At 49.4% G+C, this 19,371-nt stretch overlaps 1 protein-coding gene across 2 annotated transcripts in view; it reads right to left on the minus strand.

Annotated features, from left to right (window-relative positions):
* The window catches only part of LASP1 (LIM and SH3 protein 1), a 67,909-nt gene extending 48,599 nt beyond the window's left edge, over window positions 1-19,310 (minus strand). Inside the window, exons 1-2 of one of the 2 annotated variants that reach the window (XM_044002889.1) lie at window positions 19,046-19,310; window positions 8,581-8,675 (exon numbers count right to left, since the gene is read on the minus strand). In XM_044002889.1, coding sequence (XP_043858824.1) covers window positions 8,581-8,675; window positions 19,046-19,114 — 164 coding nt within the window. In that variant the 5' untranslated portion in view covers window positions 19,115-19,310. Of the gene's footprint in view, window positions 1-8,580; window positions 8,676-18,127; window positions 18,231-19,045 lie in introns of those variants that run through there. The other variant, XM_044002890.1, reaches the window with a different exon arrangement.
* Window positions 19,311-19,371: the final 61 nt, after the last annotated feature.

The following is a 19,371-nucleotide window of genomic DNA, read 5'->3' on the forward strand; positions in this document are numbered from 1 at the left end:
CTCTGATCCAGGAGTCTTTAATCATTTCTGTGTCACAGACCCCTCCTTTGGCAGTCTGGGGAGACCTATGTGCCTCCTTTTCAGAATGCTTTTGAATGCATAATAAAATCATGTGAGATACATAGAATTACAAAAGAAAACAGTTATCAAAATATTTTACAGGAACAAGTTTACAGATGCTAAATAAAGAACTAGTTATTCCTTCCACATCTCGGCTTTCCCCACTTCAGTTTTTTTTTTTTTTAAAGTGAGGCAATTGGGGTTAAGTGACTTGCCCAGGGTCACACAGCTAGTAAGTGTCAAGTGTCTGAGGCCAGATTTGAACTCAGGTACTCCTGACTCCGGGGCAGGTGCTCTATCCACTGTGCCATCTAGCTGCCCCCCATTTCAGTTTTGATATATTGTGTATAAGAAATTAAATGGGAATTTTTGAGGAGTTTTGAGGAAGCTGCAGATGACACACAAAGGCCAGCAGATGATGTAGAAAGTTTAAAAACTCAGAAATGCACAAAATATAGGTATAATCTTGCGTAAAATCGACATATTTTATCTTTGAATACCATAAATATACACAATTTCTTCTTCTCTGGTATGAAAGGAGGGTCAAAAAATTTCACATGGATTTTCTAGATCTCAGGGGGTGCCATGCCCCTAACCCTTGTAATGTGGAAGGAATGACTATAATGAGAATTGGCTGGACAAATGCTAATTGGAAAAACTCGATTCTCTGAGTGTGAGATAAGGGGTGGGGATGGGGACATTTCAGAAAGCTATTTCTAGTTAGCTTTTCATGAGCTTGACATCCCATGACATAAATCTCCCAGCTCCACAAAGGTCAGCAGCCCCGAGTTACAGCTTCCAATCAAGGTCAGACATTTCCCAGTCAAAGCTTCACCTTCTTAAGCCTTCTTCAACCACATTCCCAGAAGACAGAAAAGTTTGGGGATAAGACAAGGAAGAGCTAAGCCAAGATCTCCCCCTTCCCCAGAAAAGGGGTTTGGGTGAAGGAGAGAAGAGTTGAGAGGGAAGGACAGTTCAAGAAGGAAGCTGTGTGGGACTGCTCAGTAACTTCCAGAGTCAAAGGACACAGATTCGCTTCTGATGCTTACTACCTCAGCGACTGGATAGATTTCGACTTTTCCTGGGGAGCAAGCCTCTAACTTTCATCTCCCGATCTATGTTCAGTGACTTCCTGACCCTTTCCACCAATACCTTGCTGCTTCCCTCCTCCCAGAACACATCAACTAAAAGAAGCTGAGTCTCTTAGAAATCAGGAATAGGCAAAGAGAGGGCCAGGCAAGCAGAGTGCTTCTCCAACAGACTGGCCACCCTACCCACCTCCCAAATAAAGCTTCTCCCTCTGAACTGGCTACACCTTTCTCTCACCTCTCCCTCCCAGCTCTCTCTTTGGTCTGCCTTTCTCTCACATATGAGTCTATCTGTTTCTTGGGACCACTAAGTGTCAGGTCTGGGTAGGGTTCAGACCATTTTAGAGGTGATAAAATTGGGGTCACAAAACTGGTTAGTGGTAAAGCCACTACTAGAACCCAGGCTTCCTAACCCCTAGTTCTGAAATCTGTGGATCCTTAGGGTTGTCTGCCTTTTTCCAAGTTAATAAGATTATTATCAATTTAGAGCTCAGGGATCATTGACTGCAACCCCCCTCATTTTATTTTTTTTGGTGAGGCAGTTGGGGTTAAGTGACTTGCCCAGAGTCACACAGCTAGTAAGTATCAAGTGTCTGAGGCCGGATTTGAACTCAGGTCCTCCTGAATCCAGGGCTGGTGCTCTATCCACTGCACCACCTAGCTGCCCCAACCCCCCTCATTTTAGAGAAGAAAAGTAAAGTGACTTGCCCAAGGTCACCAAGGTAGTTGGCTATTATTAGTATCACAATCAGGACTAATAAAAATAACAGTTCATGTTTATATAGCACTTAAATGGTCTCATTTAAGCTTCCTAACAACCCTGGCAGGTAGGTGCTATCATTCCCATTTTACAGAGGAAGAAACTGAGGCCCATTTCCACTTTACCAAAATCTCTCCAAGTTTCCCTTTCCCCACCCACTGGAAGCCAGGTTTTCTTGACCCAGCAAAGTCCCCCAAAGCCTCAGACCATCTCCCTTCCCAATTATTTATGGGTTAAGCAAAGGAGGGAAGCACAAGCCCATTCTACTGCTCCCTCCCTACCCCCTACAACAGCTTGCTTCTGGGCTTATGGCAGACCAGGGTAAGCTGATACCCCACTTGCAGAGGGACACAGAGAAGGCCTGTAAGGATGTGTGCTTCATTTTAAGAAAACTCAGTATACAGAACTCCTGCCAGATGAATGACTTGGGGAAGAGGAGGTCTATTTGTTCACATCATAAAAGGTTCTCTGCTTTACAGAAAGATTTGCTCAAGGCTTCCTTAGAGGCTGTCTTCCCCCACCCCGAAAGATTTAAAATATGGTCCTACTTACCAAAAAAATCTACATTGACACAAACTTTTCAGGGCCCCCTCTCTATAAGCCTATGTATGTAGCCAGCCAGCTTCATGCCTGTGTGTACGAGGATGTGTGTCTTACACCTCTGGGAGTGATAAGATCTGGTGTGAGTACAAGCATTAGTCTTTCCTTCCAATATAGTCTACATCAAGTTTACCCCCCATAAATATCCCCATCCCCCACCTCCCCTGTGAACACAAGTGTGTGTGCCTGTGGGGGGGGGGTGCCATCACCAGACGGGAAGTTTCAAGGCCTAGGGACGCTCGCTGTTGGCGAAGAGCCAATGCCGCCGGTTTGGTTTCTCTCCCCCCCCCCCCAAATTCGCAGAAACTTAAAGAGGCCTTTTTGTCGATTGAGACATTTTCCAGAAGCCACATCCCAAGCTTGTGAAGCCAACGGGAGAAGGAAGAAAAGAGCTACTCACTTCCAGCTACTTCCCACCAACCCCCACCTCCAATAGCTCCCCTCAAAGACTTGGGCTCATCTTAGGGCTGGGAGGCTGGCCAGGGAATCCTTCTATCCATTCAATTCTCCATTTCCAACACACTAGGGTGGGACACATCCCACTCCTACCAAGAGGCTACTCTGAGGAACTATGTCTGCTTGCCCTTGGGTTTGGCACAAGGCTCTTTCTACATAAGCTGTCAAGCTTTGCCCAGAATGGGAAAAGCGGGTCATGGGGCTGGACTCCCAAGGCCTCCCAAGATCCTAAAGGTCTGCGGTCTGGGCAAAAGGGAAACAATGGAGTCACTGCTGGGGGAGGGAGTGGGAAAGCAGGGGGAAAGATGACAGCCTGTACTTGGACCAAATGAACCAGAGACAGAAGGGTTCCGGAGTCAGAATCTGGCAAGTGGGCAAAAGAACGTGTAGGCTTCCTCCCAAAGCAGCACAGTCAAAAAGCTATCTGAACTTGCAGGGTCTGGAATTGAATCCATGCTCCATTTGCTACCTTTGTGACTTTAGGCACCCTTCTCTGGGCCTCATTTCCCACTCTGTAAGATGACCAGATTGGACTAAGTGACTCTGAAGTTCTTTTCTGGCTTTTAAACCCATGATCCTATGAAAGCACTCAGCTCTAATTCTCCCAGGGGGTGGAAGCCAGGGCAGTAGGAAAAAAATACTCTCCCAAAGACAATGGGGACCGATGGAAGAATAGGTCTTGCTGGCACCTTCTTGTGGGTGAGGGAGCCCAGGTCTCAAAATTAGCTAAGTGCCCCACCACCATGCCCCAAACACTGGCATCCTAAGAGAGGGGTTAGTGGGGTTGGGAAAGAAGGCTGGCTCATATCCTCAAACTTTGGAAGAGAAGGGAAGGAGGGCAAGGTATGGAAAAAACTGCAGAGGGGCAGCTAGGTGGCACAGTGGATAAAGCACCAGCCCTGGACTCAGGAGGGCCTGCATTCAAATCCCACTTCAGACACTACACTTACTAGCTGTGTGACCCTGAGCAAGTCACAACCCCAAATGCCTCACAAAAAAAAAACAAAAAACTGCAGAGCTGAAGACCCTGATGGCAAAGACTCAGCCAGAGTCACCTGAAGCATGGGTAGTAAAGGGCTGTTAAGTTCTGCTTTGTTTTTTGGAAGGGAAGGAAGGAATGATGGCTCAAACCTGGGGAGGAGCTAAGAGAAGAATTAGGATAACGGGGCCTCCTTCCCCTGAGGGACAGGATCAGCTGATTGGATTAAGGATGGCAAGGTGGTTCCTTTCCTCCTACCCAGGGCCAAGGCAAAAGAAAGAAGAAAGAAAGAAAAAACCTCAACTTGCTTTGCTGGCCCAGAGCCAGGGGTGAGACAAGAGACCTCTGTGCACTGTTAGGTTACAGGATTCGGCTGAGGAAATGGAATAGCTCCTTGTTCCCCTCCTCCCCTCCTCCAGTCGGGACCCACTGACATTTCAGGATCCTCCAGGAACCGATGCTACCGCCCCCAGCACAGTGGGGAGAATGGGCCACAGCATCGGTTAAGACAGAGAAAAAACAAAGGCTAGGCCATCCACCATCATGGCTCATGAAGTTCCGAACTAGGGGAGAATTCACCGAGGACTGTCTGAGTACAGAATAAGACATTGTCTTAGAAGAGAAGTTCAGAGGCTGTTCCGGCCAGAACTTGGATCAGACAAAAACATCCAGTCACTAAGGAGTTAATGGCCCTCTTTCCACCCCCACCCCACCCCCCATGCTGGGAGGAAGCTGCTGAAAACCAGAGCCTCTACTAGATTTGTGTGAGCCCTTAAGAATGTGAAGAATGCCCCATTTCCCTTTGGGGGGGGGGTGGAAGAAGGGGAGGCTTATTAAGAAAGAAGAGGAAGCTGGAGGGGGGAGAATAAGGACAATTTGGGGGGGGGGGGTCCTGACTCTCCTCTTTCTAGCCCCCAATCATCAGAAAGGAATTTTAATCCCCAGAAATTAAAAGGAGAAACAACTTCAAATTATAGATTCCCTGTGATATAGAAAGGGGGTTCCTGACCCACCCAACAAAATCTCCAAGTGTTCAGCACCTCTCCCAAGGCACATTCTAGATTTCACCTACAATAAGCCTCTAGATTTACATCCTGTGATAGGAAAAGGTGCCCAGCCCAAGCCAATGGAAGAGTAAAGGCTCTGGAATGATCTGTCCTCTGCCTCTAATGACCCTATCCTGACCCCCCACTGCCACCTCACTCCAAGGAGTGTACTGTCCAGGAGAAGTTAAACTCCTAAGGGCAGAGACAAATACATCTTTTTGTCTCTGCATCCCTACTGCCTGAGGGATTGTGGTGGTTTATTTTTAAGCAGGAAAACCTAGGCACGGGTCCTGCCTGACACATACTGGTTACGTGACCACAGGCAAGTCACGTAACCCCAGTATGGCAGTACTGGGAAAAAGAAGGCAGATATCCCTTTTCCCTTCCCCCCAAATCCTAGGTAAACACAAAATCCCCAGAGCTTAAGTGACTCTAAAACTATATATTACAGATGAGTTGACAACCTGTCCTAGTCAGGGTGAGTTTCCAGTTTTTCCACACCCAGGAAGACACAGATCTGGTCCTCACACCCCCAACCCCTCAAAAAAAGATGCCCCGACAGCACCTAGCACAGCGCCTTGCTGGATAAATTTGTTAAGCTGAATTGAATCTAGACTTTCTTCCCCCAATTTGGGATGCAATAATTTCCAGCCAAGAAAAAAAGGCTGACTGTACAGCTCCCTCCTGGGGCTAGTCAGCCTGGAAAGACCCTAAGCCCTGACTCCCTCTTTCCTTTTGGGCTTTCAGCAAAGGGGAGCCCCAGAATCCCAAATCACCCACTACAGAAACTGGAGGGTTTGGAGGGTTTTCTTAAGAGTTAACCATTGAGAGATAACCCCGACTCAGTCAATGAACCCATTAAAAAAAAAATCCATTGGTCCCTAGAGAGAAGACAGACAGCTAGCTATGGAAATGAGAAAGGAATCTAATACGAAATAACAATTGAGATTCTATAGCCCCTGTGTTTACAAAGCACTTGTCTCACAGTAAGTTTGTCAGGTAGAGGGGAAAAAAAAAACCCTACGCCATAATGTCTTTATTTTACAGATGAGGAAAGGGGCATAGAGAAATGACAAGACTTGTCCAGGGTCACATGGCTAGTAAACCCAATATCCTGTTTTCTCCCGGGTCATGCCCTAGATCATCATCGGTGTCAAACTCAAACAGAAATGGGGGCCACTAACCTGCATAAGGATTCCAGCAGGCCGCATCTGGACTTAGAAAACCACCTATTAATCCTGTCTCTGTTTTATTGCATTTTTATTGATTTTTGCGACATATTTCCCAATTATATTTTAATCTAGTTCTTGCAGCATGGGAGCATTGTGGGCCACATGCAGCTTGTGCATTTGACACCTCTGCCCTAGTTAACTGCTTTGTTAATAATGGGGAGGGTGTGCACAGGCAGAGCAGGGCAAAAGGCACCAAATACCTTTCCCCTTCACCCCCAACCAAGGGAAAGAAAAAACAAAAAAACGACAGCATTGGGCAGCTGGGTAGCACAGTGGATAAAGCACCAGCCCTGGATTCAAGAGGACCCGAGTTCAAATCTGACCTCAGACACCTGACACTTACTAGCTGTGTGACCCTGGGCAAGTCACTTAACCCTTATTACCCTCCCCTGGTTTTCTCCATCTCAGGCAGGCAGGAAGTACATCTGGCCACTCGGTCTAAGCCTTAGGAAGATGGAAAGTTTAACTTGCTCCATTTTTCTGACCTGAGCTAGTTTGCCCCTCCCCACAAAGTCCAATGGCCTTCTGCTCCCCGGGGGGTTCACCACAGTGGTGCTACACTTAGTGAGGGTATCTGAATGGCTAGCTCCCAACCTCTGACCTTAAGGGTACCATCAGCCTCAGCTTCTCCAGCAGCAGAGATCAGAGAGAGGGCTACCACATCTATTTACAATATGTGTATAAATGAACATGTATGCACACAAGTATGTGTATGTATATCTACATGTGTGTTGCATATGCTTATAAACTATGTGTGTGTATGTGTGAATACACGTGTGTGTGTGTGTGTGAGAGAGAGAGAGAGAGAGAGAGAGAGAGAGAGAGAGAGAGAGAGACTTTTACATGTACCTGTGGGTTTTCCCCACAGGGACCATAGAACACAAACTCCTTGAGGGCAGGGATGATCTTATTTTTGTCTTTGTATCCCCTAAACCTACCTCAGTACCCAGAAGGCATCAGGGCTTGCTGAATGAACAGTTTTTGTTACAGACCCAGGAAGAATGATCAGATGAGAAAGTTTGAGCTGGAAATACACTTTTGAAATCATCTCATCTCTGACTCCTTGTTTTTCCAAGGAGAAAACTGAAGCTGGTAGATGGGAAGTGACTTGAGCTAGTTAGGGGCAGAGACAGGGATGACAGACCAAATGCAGGGTTCTCTCTACTGTACAGCAATGATAGATAACAGGTCAGCAAGAAGAGAAGGAGGGAGAAGGACTCTTCCTCCCTCCACACACAAGACTTGAATAGCAGAGCAGCCAAACTCCCCACCCCCAACCCCCCAACACACACGTCAGACCTCTCTGGACACAAACTTCTCTCCTCCTCAGATGTAGTCATCACTGGTTCCAGGGGGAAGGAGGGTCCGGTTCACTAGCTCCCCACTGAAATAGTGGGCAGCAGCACAAGCCACCAGGAAGTCAGGAGCTTGGGGGTGGGGGGGCCAGCGGGCAGGGAAAATGGAGAGAGGAAGGGAGGAGGTTTGCATAAGGCATTCTAGACCACAGAGAGTCTGTGTGTATCAGCAGGAGGAAAGCAGAGAAAATTGAGAGAGAGAGAAAAGGGAAAGGATAAAAGGAGGGAGAACTGAGTTGGAAGAAATATCCCCTTGCTAACACGCTCTGCCCCAAAAATGCCCCTTGCAAACACTCAACCAGAAACAGCACTGTGCTCAAACACACACTACCAAAAATGTCCCCATGAGATTACTGTCTTCGTCTCTCTCTTTCCTCCCCTTCTCTCTTTACCTCCCCCTCTCACCTCTTTTCTCCCCACTCTGTCCCTCCCTCCCTCTTTTTCTCTCTCCCCTCCTTCTCCCTCTTGCCTCCTCCCCTTCTCTCCCTCCCTTCCTCTCTTTCTTTTCTTCTCCCCCTCTCCTTTCTCCCTCCCTTCCTCTTTTTCTCCCCTCTCTCTCTTCAGTAAAAACTAGGAACCTGCTGGGTTTCACATTCATTTCTCTCATAATAAACCTGGTTTTCATATAAGTCTCTTGACATTGTGATTGGCTTTTTTTTTTTTTTACAGGGCAATGAGGGTTAAGTGACTTGCCGAGGGTCACACAGTTAGTAAGTGTCAAATGTCGTGAGGCCGGATTTGAACTCAGGTCCTCCTGAATCCAGGGCCGGTGCTTTATCCACTGTGCCACCTAGCTGCCCCCTATGACTGGCTTTTGACATCTCTCTCCCTCTCCCCTTTCTGTACCTCTCTCTCTCCTCCCCTCTTTCTCCCTGTCTCTCACTCTCCCTTCTCCTTCCCTTTCTCTTTCTCCTTCCCCATCTCTCTCTCTCTCTCTCTCTCTCTCCCTTCCATCTTCTCCCCTCCCGCCCCATCCAGCCCCATGCCTGGAGTCCTGTACTCACGCATTACAGTAGGGTTTCTTCTCATAGCCCTTGTAATTCTTCATATTGAGAGTCATCTTGCAGGTCTCACAGTGGAAGCATGCTTTGTGCCAGTACTGTGGACAAGGAGAGAGAAGACAGGCTGAACCAAGGCTCTGCATACCCAGAGAATGCCTCCCTAGGAGAAGGCCCTCATCTCCCTTCCCCAAAAAACAAAACAAACAAACAAACAGAAAACAACCCAATGCCAGGGGCTCAAAGGCCTTGCTTCTCATTTACTGGGTGGGAAAGAGTACACTGAACACATTCCACCTCTTTCCTTGACCCATTGCCATAGGCTTTTTATTTTATTTTATTTTACTGCTTTCCAGGGAACAGAGCAACAGGTATACCCTGAGGATATTTCATTTTACAGGGCCTCCTCCTAGAAGGTTGGCATACAGCATAGGACTTGGAGCCAGAGGGACCTAGGTTCAAGTCCAGACTCTGCTGTGTGACCACAGGCAAGTTGTTTAGCCTCTCTGGGTCTCAACTACCTCCTCGGCACCATGAAAAGCAACGGACTAAATAAATCCATGAGATCTCAACCTTTTTGTGTGTATCAAAGGTCCTTTGGCAGTCTGGTGAAGCCTTACAGACCCCTTCTCAGAAGTCTTTTTAAGTACATAAAACAAAACACACTGGACTACAAAGAAAAGCAATCAGGGCAGCTAGGTGGCGCAGTGGATAGAGTACCTGAGTTCAAATCCGACCTCAGACGCTTACTTACTAGCTGTGTGACCCTGGGCAAGTCACTTAACCCCAACTGCCCTGCCAAAAAAACAAAAAAAAAAAGAAAAGCAATCACACTGCAATATAGATATCAAGGATACTGGACTAGATGACCAGATGGCCTTTCAAAGGTCTCTTCCGGTCTTAAATCAGTCCTAGAGACAGGAAATGGGCAGTTGGCAGTCGTGGTCTCCCCAGGCTCCTACACCTGACCAGGCTGGAAGGCATGACAAGCAATGCCACATTAGGGAGCACTGTGCTGCCAAACACATTCACACTCCCATTTATATAGCCAGAGAGTCACACCTTCGCCAGGAAGAGCCAAAAACCCCTCTCCAGAACTGGCCCATTGGAGTTGGCAGAAGGCAGCTGAAATAGACTTGGATGATCAGTCTCCCCAGGGAGGGGAGGTTCACTAAGAGAAAGGTCTCAAGTACCCTTCTACTTGGAATCACATAGACTCTTGGGAAAGTTAGAGCTGGAAGGGACCCTATTAGTCTAATGTTATATGGAGGAGGAAGACCAGGGTTCAAATCCAGCCTCTGATATTTACTAGCTGTGTGGCCCTGGTCAAGTCACTTAACCCTGTCTGCTTCAGTTTCCTCATCAGTAAAATGAGCTGGAGAAGCAAATGGCAAACCACTCCATTATCTTTGCCAAAAAAACCCCCAAACGGGGTCAAAAAGGGTCAGACACGACTGAAATGATTGAACAACAACAACAACAACATAGAAGAGGAAACCAAGGCCCAGAGAAAAAGCAGTAGCTTGGCCAAGGTTCACGTAATTAATGAGTAGAAGTGCCTGGCCTCGAGACTGCTACAAATCAGAGCACAAAATAAATGCTTGGGAGTTGAAGGGACAAGTTGGGGGAGAAGAGAGGACAAAGTACCATTTCTAAACACTTTTATATAAGTCCAGATCCCTCCCAGCAAGACTGGCCCCCTGAAGGAGAGTCCGATCCCCCATCAATAGCTCCCCACCCCCAACCTATCCAAGTTCCACTAGTCCTTCTTGTACTAATTGTTTATGCAAAGCTAAAGGCTCAGTTGCTAAGAGGCAACTGCCAAGGAAGAAGGGGCAGCTTCTTTCTGTTGGACCAGACCCAAAAAGGGAGAGCAGTGAGCAGCCCTGTCAGAGGCCAGGGGCATTCCTGTCTCCTGGTCCAGGTCCCAAAGTCTAACATACAGAACACCTGCAACAGGAAAACGTCCTCAGCTCCAGAGCCAGCTCTGCCCAAGAGTCTGAGGGGATGAGGGCAGGTATTTCAGGAGCCAGGAAGGAGGAGCCCAGACCACGCTACAATGGCCAGAACAACCCTGGGCTTCCAGTCAAGTCAACTAGCATTCACTAAGCACCTTTGTTCAGTTGTGTCCGACTCTTCGTGACCTCATCTGGGTTTTTCTTGGCAGAGATACTGGAGTAGTTTGCCATTTCCTCCTCCAGCTCATTTTTACAGATAAGAAACTGAGGCAAACAAGGTTAAGTGGCTTACCCAGGGTCATACATCTAGGAAGTGTCTGAGGCCAGATTTGAACCCAGTTAGATGAGTCTTCCTAACTCTAGGCCCAGCATTCTATCTTTTGTGCCACCTAGCTGCCCTTATTAAGAGATCTATTATGGGGGGCAGCTAGGTGGTGCAGTAGATAGAGCACCAGCCCTGGAGTCAGGAGAACCTGAGTTCAAATCTGCCCTCAGACACTTAACACTTACTAGCTGTATGACCCTGGGCAAGTCACTTAACCCCAATTGCCTCACTAAAAAAAAAAAAAAAAGAAAGAAAGAAAGAGAGAGAGAGAGAGATCTAGGGGCTCAGTCCAATAGAGGACCAGGTCTGGAGCTGATTAGACCCGAGTTCAAATCTGGCTTCTGTTAAAGGCTGTTAAGGGGTCCTCTGGAACTTGTCTTTATGAGTTGCCATATTTTCCTTTTGACACTCCAGACACTTAGTAGCAAGGTGACCCTGGGCAAGTCACTTAACCTGTTTGCCTTAATCCCCAGGAGAAGGAAATAGAGAACCACTCCAGTATCTTTACTAAGAAAACCCCCTTGGAGTGGGGGGGGGGACAGTATGGTCCATGGAGTCTAACACTTTGGATCAACAATAATATGCCAAGTGCTGGGAATACAAAGGGAGACAAAAGGCCTATCCAAGGAAGTCACAATCTAAGGGAGCGTGGAGGTGGGCACAAAATAAAACAACTATGCACATGCAAGATACATAACAGAGCAAACTAGAAGGCACTAAGGACACTGAGGTCTGTAGGCCTCCAGCAACTAACTCACTTTTCTTTGGGTCCCATCTACCTTATGTGAATATCAGGAGGTTAGGCTGAAATAGTCTGAGGGTATCCCTTCTGTGTTCTGACCCAACTTCCTCCCACTCACCCCTATCTCATTTGGGCCTCCCCTCATCCCTCCTGAGTTGGTCTCTAATGGAGAGACTGCCCGGGGCCCTCTCACCCTGCCCAGTTCCCACATCAACTGCAGGGGATCTGGATCCCGGACAGCAAAGACAAGAGGGAGAGACAGAACAACTGAGGAAAGGTTGTGGGGGAGGTAGGCCACAGTTGCAGGGGTTGGAACAATGTAACTGAGCTGAAATTCCTGGCTGGGGAGAGAGTCAAAGGAGATACAAAGGAGATGTAAACCCACCAATGGCTTTCAATACTTCACTGCCAATGTGTGCCCTCCCCGCCCCCGCCCCCCCCCCACCAGGGACTGACCTTTAGGCTCCTGGCCCTCAAGCAAGTAAGGTCTCCCCTTCCCCAACCCATTCTGAATCAGGAGATCTAGGCCTCAGCTGTTCCACTTAACTTGCCTTTTGCCTCAGTTTCCTTCTAAAGTAAAAGGTTGAACTAAATTAGGAAGTCAGGCTTAAATATCTGGTGGCCCTTCTTCGTGAAGGTACATGGGAATGGGGGGGGGGGGTGGAGGAATCCTAGTAAAGAGGGACAGCTACCAGAAGCCAAGACGGGCCTAAAGCCAAACCTTCGGTTTGCCAACTCTGCCTACCACAGTTCCCTTCCTCCAGAGCCAATCCCAAGGGACTTTGCTAGCCTCTAATACCCTGAAAGTAAATGGAAACACCCCTCAATACTCAGAGGTATTTTCGTTTTAATAGGGGGACTACAGCAGATAATTCAGATCCAAAGGAATCTCTCCAGTGGTGACATTCCCTAGTCTCCTAAAAGACCCAGAGAGAGATTTGGGGGAGCAGATACTTCTCTAATCACACTGAGGAAACTGGCTCTGACTGAAATCAGAATGAATTCCCAAAACCAGGAGACTTCTGGGGTAGCTTGGTGGCCCAATGGATAGAGCACAGACCCCGGAGTCAGGTATTTACTAGCTGTGTGACCTCAGGGCAAATCACTTAATCCAGATTGCCTCCCAAAAAATTTTTAAAAGGGGGAGGGGGGAAGACTTCCTCTCCCAGCCCTTTTGTAAGGTAGTCCTAGAATGTTCTCATTCCCCACCGGTGACTCAGTTTCCTCAGCTTCCTTCAAGATTTAGCTCAAATCCCACTTTCTACAAGAGACTTTTCCTGGTCCCCACCCCACTAGTAGCTGGAGCCTACTCTGAGATTAACTGCCACCCACTAAAGTACACCTAGTATTTATACTAGTATTTATCTAGTTATTTACATATCACCTCCCTCATCAGAATGGGAGATGCAGGAAGGTAGGCTGGGACTGGTTTTTATCTTTGTCTCCAGGCTATAGGTATAGTGAAAAATTAGGAATTGGATTATGAGATGACATTAGAGTCTCACTGGTACCTGCTTTTCAACTCTATTTCCCCATCTGAAAAGCCATCATATAGAAAATATTTTGTAAACCATAAACTCGAAGGAAATGGGAGTCATCTTTCTAGAAGTGTCTTGAGGATAGGGACTGGTTTCGTTCTTGGTTTTGTATCCCTAGGGTCTAGCACAAAGCCTACTTTATATACTAGGTGCTTAATAAATGCTAGAACTTAGATGTAATTATTCTATCTTCTTTACCTCCCCAAGATATGGAAAAAAAAAAGGAAGGAAAGAAAAAACAGGGCAGGTTATAACTTGGCCCCCTGGAGAAGGGAGCACCCTCTTCCCTCGAAACACCCCCACACACACATCCTCCAGCCCCCTTAGAGGGAGGTATTGGCCCAGTGCCCCGATTCTGACACCACCCAGTCAGAAGGTCTTTGCCAATGCCCCTGCCTGGGGCCCCTCCTCCCCTCCAAAGACAAGCCTGCCAGGAAAAACATTCTCCAAAATCCAGACCGTGACCCACTTTCACACACACACACACACACACACACACACACACACACACACACACACACAGAGTAACCTAGGACTTTGGGGCCAGGACTCCCCCCAACCCCCTGGCCCCAGGTGTTCTCTCCACCCCAGCCCTACCTCCCAGCATGTCTGGCCACTAAGCAGAGCACCCAAGAGTTCAGAACAACTTGTTTCCAGGGAAAATAAGGGAGGGGGGGGTGTGGGGATGGCACAAGGGAAGAAGAAACCAGGCTAGGGAAGGAATCCCGGTCATCCTATCTTAGTGACAGGAAAGATAGGCCCTCCCACAGCCAGGATGTCACTATTCAGCTCTTTCCAGGTTTAGAAACACTTTTTTTTTTTAATAAAATGATGAGGAAGGGGCTGAAAGGTAAGAGGATGTTGCTAAAGCTCCCAGTCCGACTCTTCCCCATCCCATCTGGGAATCTGAAAAGTTGAAAGAGGCCTCTTGGTTAGTTCCATTTGGCTAGAGAAAGGAGTTTGGGTAGGGCCAAGGCCGAGGTCCTCTCAACACCTCCAAAGGGAGCCTGAGAAAAGGAAAACATGAAACTTGGGAAAACCAGCTGCCATCTGAATGATGCCATGTTTTAGATGTTGGAGGGGGGTGTGTGGGAAGAGGGTCAGAGGGTCTTCCAGGCTTATAGAGAATGACCCTATAAGACAGTCACAGCACGTGACAGGACCCCACAAGAAGCTCCAAGTCATCACTTGGCCTCCAAGCACTACAATACCCAAGTGCCTTCAGAAAAGTTTGCCTTTCTTTAAGGGTATCAGACTTTCAGGAACTGAGAGTCCCATGACTCTGAGGGGGCAAAGTCCTTCTAAGAATATAACACAACTCCTGCCTTACTTATTGTTTCCTGCCTCCTACATCAGTTATCATGGGTAAGAACTCAAAGGCTGCTCCTCAGACAAAAGAAAAGGGTCAAGGGGTCTTCACAAAGCCCCTCACTCTACAACCTCTGCCCTCACCTGGGCTTCACTCTAGAAAAAGGACACAGGGAGGCTTCAGTGCTTCTCAAGTATTCCAGTACAGCCTCTTGTGGCATTACCAGATGAAATATTTCTAAAGTGCCTAGCACTGTGGCCTGCCCCTGAGGAGTTGATTAATAAATGCTTGCTCCCTTTCCCCCTCCTGAAAGGGGCTCCTCAACTCTTTTGAGCCCCATTAACACCAGCACCTCAGGAATGAATACTGTTTGTAACAGAAAAAGGACTAAATAATTTGCAATAGAGTGGTGGGGAGGGAAAAAGGTCTGGCTTCAGCGGTCTCTTAAATTTCCAGGTGGTGGAATCCCCTTTCCACATACCTTGCACCTAGTAGACTGCTTTGGCTGGGCAATGACTCACAGCTGGGGCATGAGGCCTGGCCCTCCCCTTCCCATTGCCCCCAGGAAACAAATTTTCCTTCCCCTTCCAGGGCCTACAGTCAGCCTTCAACCTCAGAAAAGTCACCAATCTGGCTTGGCTTTCAAGGAAAACCTTCCCCAAACAGACCCTTTTGTTAAGCAACCAGTAGCTACAATAACAAAGATTATTATAATGAATGATTAATGTCCCTCTTTCCCAGAACTCAGCCCATTCTCCAGACCTAGGCTCAGGAAATGACAAGGCCTCTTCTCTCTCTTAACCCTTAAAGAAAATGGGAAGGGATTTGGGGGTAAGGGGAAAAGAAAGAAAATGATACTTAAAGTGACTTTTAGTCCCAGGTGAATCAATGACTCCAGCCTAGTAGAACCCCCAAGAAGAACTCTTGCTCTCTCTACTCTGCCCCACCAGAACTAAGGCCTCAAGGATAAAAAAAATCTCCCCTCTACTTTTTCCATATTCTTCCTGCTTTTAAGAAACTCCGTGCCTGGAGCAGCTAGCTGGCGCAGTGGCACCGGCCCTGGAGTCAGGAGGACCTGAGTTCAAATCCGGCCTCAGACACTTAACACTTACTAGCTGTGTGACCCTGGGCAAGTCACTTAACCCCAATTGCCTCCCTAAAAAAAAAAAAAAAGAAACTCTGTGCCTGCCTGTCTCTTGTCTCTCTCTGTATGTGTCTCTGTCTCTCTGTCTCTCTCTCTCTCTCTCTCCACAGTATCTGAGCCCAAAATCAGATAATCTGAGGAAGAACCAGCTGGGGGTGGAAGAGAAGAAAGGGAATGATCATTGAAGGTACAAGGTCCCTTCCACCCTGGGTGTTACTCGTCCTGTCACACTCCTGGCCACAGCTAAAGACTAGGTCAGAGCCCCCAAGTTCTCACAAATGTGTCAAGGAAACAGGGCAGAGGAGGAGGGCAAGCCTCCTTCCTAACATCCTAAATAAGAGATCATCCGGTACCTACCCCATAGCTAAGGGAAACCCCCCCCTCCACTGCCCCCCCCCAAAAGTCTCTTACTTGAGCATCTCTGGGTGCAAGGCACACTCCTATAGATCACATGGCCCGGCAGGGAAGAGGGGGAACCAAGGATGCATCTAAACAGGCTCTCTACCTACAGGGCTTTTGTGCCCCCCACCCCCCCACCCCCATCTTCTACTAAGTGGAGCCATGGAAACTTAGGACCTATTCTGCAGGAACCAAAACATACACTGTGTTACAGCTTGAGACTGGGCATTTATTTGTTCCATGCCAGCTCTCAGGTCCAACTGCTTTCAAGGACCCACCTTGGAGTAGGGAGGAGGAAAACAGCTTGCACTTGGGCACTAGGGAAGCCAGGATCCCCCAAACTGTTCACTCAACTCTTAGCCTTCTTCAAAGTCCACCTCTGTTCTTGGGGTGGGACGGGAAGGTCAGAGCGGGTAATCTCTTTGACAACTTTGCCCCGGAGATTATATGCTGTCCCATAGGAGAAAAAGAGGGGAGAGGAGAGGTGGAAGAAGTATAAGGAACTCCCAAAGACAAGCCTAATGCCCACCTATACTTCCTCTTCCAGTCAAGGCAAGGAAGGATCAGGGGATGGCAACCTATGTATGAGTCAGGAAGAACACAGAGCAACTTCTGGGCCCCCCTATTCCTAACCTTACTTTTCCTCCCTCTTACTCAACCAAGCAAAAAGGGCTCTCCCTCAAACTCTCAGGTCCTCCCAATTGGCTGAGTTGGGCTCAGGGAAACAGGAGAGCAGGAGCACCTTGCATCGTAGCTGTGTATAAAGTGGGCACATCAAGAGACACGACCTGGAACCCCTTTCCTGACTTGCCTGGACAAATCACCTTCCAACTCCAAGTACACCAGAAGCAGATGTATAGATGGGACCTTATTGGCCAGTTAGTTCAACCCCCTCATTTTACAGATAAAGAAACCGAGGCTTTTGCCCAAGGTCACAGTTCCTCTGACCTAGAATTAAAGATCTTTTCACTATACTCTAGTCCTCCCCCCCCCCCCCCCCCGCCCCCCACCATGAGTCTTTCCTATTCCTAGAGAAGGGGACTGGGGAGATACACCCCTTTAAAAGTCTACTTGGCACACCCCCAAATGCCAGGCTCAGGTGTTCTCATTAGAGCTCTCCCCTCAGGGTGTCCAAAAGAAACTTAGACACCCACTGACCAAGGTATTAGAGGGGTACAGAGGCAGACTCTCACCCTTCCCCCACCCCCCAACAGAAGCAGAGATAGGCCTAATAGTATGCCTTTTCTCCCAGGTTCCCATCCCTCCAGGTCCTGGCAGGGACACCAGAAGTAACCCCAAACCCAGAGCTCCAAGGGCAAGTTCTGGTGGAACAGAGAACTTCACCCCCTCATTCTCTGACTCAGGGACCAAAGGGACATCAAGGAAGTTCGAGCAGGAAGGGGGAGGAGGAAAGGGAGAAGAGACAAAGTGTCCAGTGAGCTATCCCTGGCCTTCCAAAAGAAAAATCAGCCAAAGTCCCTGAACAAACTTGGCCTGGAAATCCCAGCCCAGCCCGGCTGTCCCTCCCCTCCCCTCCCCCGTCCCCCAAAGAACAGTTCTGGGGCGAAAAAGAGAAGCCAGGAACACTCAGGCCTGAAAAAGGGAGAGGAGGGGGAGGGGGAAGAGGAAGAGATAGGAACCGAAGGTAAGGGACTAGGACAAAAGGAAAAGGAACATTCCCAAGGTCGCCAGGTGGACCTGGTCCCAGGGAAATCACCTGGGGGCCGGGGGAGGGAAGTGTGGGGACATGCTGGATTTCCTCAATAGAACTCAGAGAACTGCGGGGAAGAACCCAGAATTGGAAACACAACCATTCCACCTCCCCACCCAACCCCCCAAACAAACTAATGGGAATCAGATGAGCAACTTAAGGTATTGGGGGGTGGGGGCGGGGAGAAAAGGGGGGATTTTATAAAGGCCATCCCGGTGTGAAGGAATTTCCAAAAGGCCACTTTCTCTCCCAACAACACCTTTCCCCCCAATTTCTCGGATTCCCCTTAAAGTCGGCCAAACCCGGTCCCGACACCCTTCCCATCAGCAACCTACAGAACAATCAGTTCACTCTTTGTTCTATAACCAAGCTCCCTGACCCCACCTGAGGACAACCGCCCCCCCCCACCCCATTCTTCCCCTCATACCCATCTACTCCGATTGGGCATCCAAAAGGCCTAGCCACAGTCTCTAGCTCCAGGCTGCAACTAGTTTGAGGGTTTCACCCTTTGGGGGTAAGAGGAAGTCGAGAAGAGGGAGTTCTGAACCGGGGGGTGGGGGGTGGGAGTGTGCTTCAGTCGGCCTTTCCTGTAGAAGAGGCTCTTATTTAGGGACCCCCTCCCACACACACAAACACCCGGGATAAACCCATTCTTGTGCTCAGTTTCCATCGCTGGCTCCCAGCTTAGAGCCCATAAATTGTGGGGGGGGAAACAGACACCCAAAAGGGATAGTGTAACGGGGCCCCCCCAGTCTCTGCCCCGCCCCCCTTCCCCCAGCCCGGCGCTTCCGCCTACTTGGCGCTCAGCGCGGTAGAGGGAGCGGCTCCTTCCCGGGGCCCGGGGGAGCCCGGGGACGAGGGGTTCAAGTCTGGTCCCCCGAAAATCCCACAGCCTGACTCCCCTGCCCCTCTCCCTTTAGCAAACTGGAGCCCTTCCCCACCCCCAGCTTCAGCATCCCGAGCCCACGCCGCCTCCCGGAGCGGCCCCTGGGCAGGCATGGACATCCCCCTCCACTGCGACCCCACAGAAGGAAGCATCCCGCCCCCAACCCCAAATCCCAACGACTGGAGCAGGAGCTGCTCCCAGGCAGGCTGGGTATCCTCCCCGCTGATCCCCGCAGAGATCCTGCACCCCACGTCCCCCTCTCCGCCCCCTTAAATTGTCCGAGCTGGGGGAGGAGGGGAGGCGGCCCCTCAGCTCGTCCAGGACCCTGCAGAGAGGCTGCACGCAGGGACCGGGCTCCGGCTGCGCTCCTCCCCGAGCCCCGCCCGGCTCTCTGGGATGCAGCCCGGGGGGGCAGCCTGGCGGCGGCGGCGGCAACAGCAACGACTACAGCTCGCTCACCTTGTCCAAACAGTTCACCTTCTCCGTGGGGTACACGATCTTGCCGCACCGGGCGCAATTGGGGTTCATGGTTGCGGGAGGAGCGGGCCAGGGGCACCCAAGCTCTCGGGTCTGGTGCTCTCCCTCCCTCTTCCCTTCCCTCCTTCCCCAGGCAGGCTGGGTGCTGCGGCGGCGGCTGGAGCTGGGGAACTGGCCTCCGCCTCCGCCCTGCTTCCCCTAATAAACACGGCCGGGAGGAGGGGCTGCACCGGGGCGGGGAGCGCGCGGCCGCTGCCGCCGACACGGGGGCGCGCTCCAAGGGAAGGTTGGGGATCGAGCGAGGCGCG

Source organism: Dromiciops gliroides, chromosome 4 (genome assembly GCF_019393635.1).
Source record: "Dromiciops gliroides isolate mDroGli1 chromosome 4, mDroGli1.pri, whole genome shotgun sequence".
Lineage (NCBI taxonomy): Eukaryota > Metazoa > Chordata > Mammalia > Microbiotheria > Microbiotheriidae > Dromiciops > Dromiciops gliroides.